Source organism: Erpetoichthys calabaricus, chromosome 3, assembly GCF_900747795.2.
Source record: "Erpetoichthys calabaricus chromosome 3, fErpCal1.3, whole genome shotgun sequence".
In the NCBI taxonomy this organism is placed as follows: Eukaryota; Metazoa; Chordata; class Cladistia; order Polypteriformes; family Polypteridae; genus Erpetoichthys; species Erpetoichthys calabaricus.
In genome coordinates, this window is record NC_041396.2 from 111,925,397 (window position 1) to 111,931,107 (window position 5,711).

Here is a 5,711-nt window from a genome sequence, read left to right on the forward strand (position 1 = left end):
CATAAATATGATATAATTCACCAACAAGTGAATGCCCATTCTTGTTGCTAAGACAACATAAATGTGTGACAACTGAAATTTCCTGAAGCTTGGCATTTACTCAGCATTCTTAGAGAAGGACTGCATTTTCTGTCAGACCAGGAGGCTGTGTTACTGCTTTGATTTCCACGAAACTGCAATCCCACATTGTCAATAATGCATTAAAACTGACATTCTTACAATTGACCTTTGCTATTTATTTATTTATCTTCATCTATGTCCCTCTTTGTTCATTTAGTCATATACTTTTCTAAATATTGATGAATCTCTTGTATTTACTCCTTTAACAATGTCTTAGTAAACTGTGTTATTTTATTTTAAATTATAATGTACAGTACATCGTTTTGGCCCAGTATTTTATGGGACTGCCTTCCATTTGGTTTGGGAAAGGAAGCGGTGGAAAATTCTATTAATATATTGTGCCAAATGCCCAAAGCACTAAGACAAAATTCCTTAAGAACTTAAAAAGTGGTTAAATGACATATACAGTACATTTGCTTCAGTTGTCAAAAACTTGATTCAAACCTTAAGAGCCATGAGGCATAAGTAGTGTTACAGTTTTTATTCGTACAGCTTTTTGAGGTTTAACAAATTACCTATGAAATGAAGCACAACTCAAATACACTGTATTTAATAATCTCACACAGGATTTCATAGCAATATTTTATTAGTCATTGCAATGATGTTCCTAATTTTATAAAATATACAACATAAGAAAATATCTACCTCAGAATTAATATATAAACCAAAAATATAGCTATATTTCAAATGATCTTGTGAACAAAACTTCACTTATAGATACAGAATGTATGGAGGTATTTCAAATTAATGCAAAAATATACATTTTTTTACTTATATATACATTTAAGTGCCAGGAGACAAGAATGCAGATTGGAATACCCCGCAGTTCATGAATATTCTCAAAAGCAGTCCACAAGTACTAAGAAAGGAGTAGTTGTTTCATATATACCTACAATAGTTTGATTTTAAACAACTGATATATTGTCCATTGTACAGCCACACTTTTCTACTATCATATTGGGAAACTCAGCCACTTCAATTTCCGTGTATTCCCCTTTTTTCACAAGATACATCATTGGTAGTGGGGCACTTTCAACTACAGCACAAGTCCGTTCCCCATAGCCATAATGTCGTAGGGGATTTCTTGGCTGTTTGCAGCCTCCTGCACATCGGAATGCCTGGTAACCGGCTGGTTCAATGATCCAATATTGGGTCCAAGTAAGCTCTCTGAAGTTAATAAAGTATTCCTCCCGGCAGCAGATGTTGTTTTGTTTTGTGGTGGTTTGTGCACAGTCTCCACGGGAACTAAAACAAAAGTAATATATTGGTTTCTTTAGCAAATGATACAGAAGAAACACAAACAACAATCCATCCTTCCATTTTCTGAACTTGCCCTTTTATCATGGGTTTATAAGAAGTTAGATACTATTTGGGCAGTAGTGAGTACAAAGCAGGAAGCAGCTCTAAGTGTCTGCTAATCCTGGGCACTCTCATGCTAACTCCAGGTCAGTCAAGGTCAACAATTAAAATGTTATACACACGATCCCTGGAGACATGGGAAGAATGTGCCAGTGACAAGGCTGGCATTCAAGCCCATGTCATTGGTGCAGAGAAGCAGTAACTCTAAGCACTGTTTCATCATGCCGTCTAGTAAACATTTATACAACAAGAATATTTATTTGTATACAATGATATAAAGGCTTTCGTTAAAAAAATCAATGTGAAACATGAATTGTAATGCATACCCATATTCTTCTAGGTTAAGAGTGTAAAGCACCAGTTCTGGCTTCCCCAGTGTCCTGTCTGAGGGGTCTTGAGAGGTGAACCTGATGCATTTGGCCACTTCAGCTGCGTAGCTCCCAAGCCTCTCTCCTTCAATCCAGATCTCCAGATTCATTGGAGCTTTTCTGTTGGTCTTAAGCCAGTAGTGGACAGCTTGTGTCACGTCAAAACTTTTCCATCCAGTTTCATGAATAGGCACTAACCTATAGTATCAAAAGAAATAATTCATAAGACATCTTCTTTTTTTTACACTTTTATAGGATATTATTTGAACAAGCATTTCAACATGCACTTTCCAAAACCACTTAAGTCACATTTACCTAGAATCCACCAGTGATGTTCGGTTGGTCCCATCTGCTTGTGTCTCAACCCAATAGACGCTAACCCTGGCATTATTGACAGGTCGGTGATTCTTCTTATCAGGGCTTGGCAATTTTCTTGGAGCCTTTTTGAAAAGTTTCAGTTCAGCCATTGTCACTTCGCTGTTGTCAGGTATCCTGGCTTCCATGTCAAAGACAAGTCTCTGTCTAGTTGTATCAGAATAAAGAATTTCTCCAGAGATATCTAAAATGAAAAAAAATTACATTTGCTTAACGAAAGTCAGGAAGTCTAGGCTGACATGCAAATTTCTGTCAGATGTTACGTTATCATTTAAACAGACAAATATGGTTTGCTAATGTGACACTTGCTTTTCATTGTGTCTGCCAAGCAACCTGACAGACTGTTGCTAATAGGTCTGCTGCCCGAACTCTCTGAAGCAATACACATCTTGAGATGCTCAGACATTTCCAGTTTAGTGCCTCAAATGCAAAGTAGTTCCTTAAATTGGATGAAGTATAACTATCAAAAATATTGTCTGATACCTTAAAACTACGAAATGTGGCATATTAATATATACCAAAATATTCCCACTAGTTTGCTTTAAAGAATTTTAAAAATGATTGACATCTATTGTTCTAAATATAATGGAAAAAATATTTTATAGCTCAGTTGATTCAACCCAAATCTCAACATTGGTTTGTCTATATGTTCTGCTTAAACAGGCACTCAGTAATTTATTAATATATTTTAAACAAAATTTAATTAATAAAACAAAAAAAAAATCAATGTTTAAAAATGAGCATACCTGCATTTCCTGGAATTCCTCTTAGGATACCAGCAAGACTTGGCACCGATCTTCTCCTTCTCTCCTTGTGAAGATTCACCAAAGACAGGTACTTATTCTTGATATGAGCTGGAATAACAAGGTTCTCAACATCTCTTTTCTGAATGTTGGGTACTTCATCCATACCTAGCTTTTTCAACATGGCATTTTTCATATCTTCATGAGTAAATCCATGAACCTTCACAACAAGGAGGATGCACACCACCCAGAGAGACCAGCTACCCATGGTAAGTTGAAATCTTGACATCCTATTTTAAGCGCAACCCAAGCTGTGGGTTTGGGTTAATTCTCTTCACTTCTTGCCCAGAATGCTTGCAGTATGCAGCTCCTTTGGTCTTTTATACTCTTTGTGCCTTGGAGTGTCATCCCCTTCATAGACAAAACTGTTCACACATGGCTTGAAGGGGAGGGAGTTACTTCAGAGACAAGGCATTGACTTCAAAGTCACAAACTGTTGACACCTCCCAAGCTGCATTGCCATTGGGTTTTTCATATATATATATGCTTCAAACACAACATGTTAGATAATGAAACTACATGTTATACCATAAATATAAGCTTTACTGACATGCAGACATAACAAAAGATATCTTGACTTTCTGTTACACAGCTAATTTAGTGATAATCCCTTTATCAATACTAGAATGGTTGCCTAGCTAATACACTAAGGAAACAAAAGAGTTGTTTTTATACACAGTTTGTCATTTGCATTTCAGTCTGTTTATAAGATTAAGTAATTTGTTATCCTTTTGCAAAAGTAAGATTACTTTTATGTTGTAGGTAAAGCTTTTTGCTGTTTAATTACAGCAAAGTAACAAAGTTTTAATTGCCCTCTGTAAGCAATGTATGTGTTTCAACCTGGAATGTCAGCATTTAATTGATGTTATAAGCATTTTCTTTATCAATAATAGAAGTAAAAAAAAGTTAATTGCATCCAATCACAACATAGCAGACACATTTGGTGTATAGTTTATACTTTAATTGCATGACCTCTGCTTTAAAGGAAGCTGTGATTTGGACTGGTTTCAGTTGTTTTACCGATAGTTCATTTTGTCTTTTTATATTTTTCCCTATGTTCTTCTTTAAGGGGTTATGAAACTTAAATTTTTATAGCCAGTAACAGGTTATGCTGTCATGTGCTTCACTGTAATAATTGAGTTTCAGAAAATCATTGGGTAACTGTATTAGCATCTCCAATTATGAAACATGCAGTCTTTCAGAAATACACATTTCATGTATTTTAAATACTGTTTTTAAAATTAGTTTTACAGTATATATTCAATAAGGTCTTTATCTTAGTTAAATTTTGTCATTTTGTATTTTATTTAGGACTGGTGCCCCTTCCGGCACTGAATCCTGTGTTGCTTCTAATACCACCCAGGATCCTAATTTGGATAAAACTGAGTTTCAGAATATTATGTTTTGACAGATGAAGTAAGAATTGTCATTTTGTAGTTACTGAGTGACTTAGCATTGACTGTCTCTCTGTCCATCCATTTTCAAATCTGCTTAGTCAAATTCAGTTTTTGGCATGGTGCTTACTTAAAAAAAAGTTTTATTAAAAAGTAGTTGCTTGCTATAATAATTTATAAAATTAAATACTGTGTATTTTAATTTTTGTGCAGCTCATAACATTCTCCTTATTATAAATACAGCATTTGTAATGGCATGCCAAGTGATATTTTTCTCTTTAATAGCATAGATATTAAATAAAACCAACTGCCTGCAATATGCACCATCAAAAATGTCTCATATCACATTATCACTATTGAGTGTAATTTTTTTTTTTTTTAGTAAAAGTGTAATTGGCTTCAGAGCACTCACCCATCTTATTATTGTGCCAAATTTGAGAATGTTGGATTATATTTATTTTTTAATTGTAACATTCATTTAGTTCTTGTAAAGCTTATCCTAGACTTTTTTATTTTTGTCAATGTTGTCAGTGCCACAATGGCCTTCTGTGAACCTGTGCCACATTTGAATGCCCTTGGAATCACCTCGTCAACCCCAGACTTTATGTAAACTGGCAGCCATTCAGCCTTCCTACTGTTTGCTTTAACTTAACTCTATGTTATAAAGTAAAACTCTGCTGTGTCAGTAGCTGTGGTATGGAATTGTCTGCTTTCTGGGACTCCTGCTGTCTGACAGCCGTCTTGTTAAACATGTCATCCTTTCTTTTTCCTTTCTCCTATACAATGTGTATTCTAGTTCTGTTCTTAACCCCCCTCCCCACCATCCCTCCTGCTGCCGTTGCAAAATAAAATTATTAAGCAAACAGACAGTTAATCCATAGCAGAAGCTAGGATGTGGATTGGAGTTTTTTTCACAGGTTAGTGATTATCTGTTTCAATTGCTGGATTTACCATTCCCTTTTTTGTCATACAAACGCAAAAAGTCAGAAGGCTTAAAAAAATGCCTCCTTTTTAAGAATGTGTATTGGGCTACATGCTTCACTGAGATGTCAGACAGGGGATTTGTAGTATAGGAGCACAAATCTGTCTGACTGACAGCATGAGAACGTAACCAAAAAAAAAAAAGTCAGTTTGAGTGAGGCTTTCAATATTGAAATGGCTACTGAGAAGAAAACAGTCAAAAAAAGACTAAGTCCTGGGATCAAGAAAGTTAGCTTTTAGATATGATGATCATAAATCAATAAAAGAGAAACATGTCTTTAAGTTTAAAAGACTCAAGGGCTCATTGCAAG

The 5,711-nt window shown here is 35.1% G+C and overlaps 1 protein-coding gene across 1 annotated transcript; it reads right to left on the reverse strand.

Annotated features, from left to right (window-relative positions):
• Nucleotides 1-939: 939 nt before the first annotated feature.
• lft1 (lefty1) lies at nucleotides 940-3,233 on the reverse strand. Its single transcript, XM_028798833.2, has 4 exons — nucleotides 2,969-3,233; nucleotides 2,163-2,406; nucleotides 1,806-2,045; nucleotides 940-1,365 (listed from the first exon to the last, which is right to left on the reverse strand). The coding sequence occupies exons 1-4, from the start codon at nucleotides 3,231-3,233 to the stop codon at nucleotides 1,026-1,028; spliced, it is 1,089 nt and encodes a 362-aa protein (XP_028654666.1). The 3' UTR covers nucleotides 940-1,025.
• Nucleotides 3,234-5,711: the final 2,478 nt, after the last annotated feature.

Excerpts from the sequence above, each read along its gene's own strand:
- lft1 (XM_028798833.2), bottom strand. The coding sequence starts at position 3,233 with ATGGGTAGCTGGTCTCTCTGGGTGGTGTGCATCCTCCTTGTTGTGAAG. Across the intron at positions 2,407-2,968 it reads AGGAATTCCAGGAAATGCAG|ATATCTCTGGAGAAATTCTT; the intron begins GTATGCTCATTT and ends TTTTCATTTTAG. Across the intron at positions 2,046-2,162 it reads ACATCACTGGTGGATTCTAG|GTTAGTGCCTATTCATGAAA; the intron begins GTAAATGTGACT and ends TTGATACTATAG.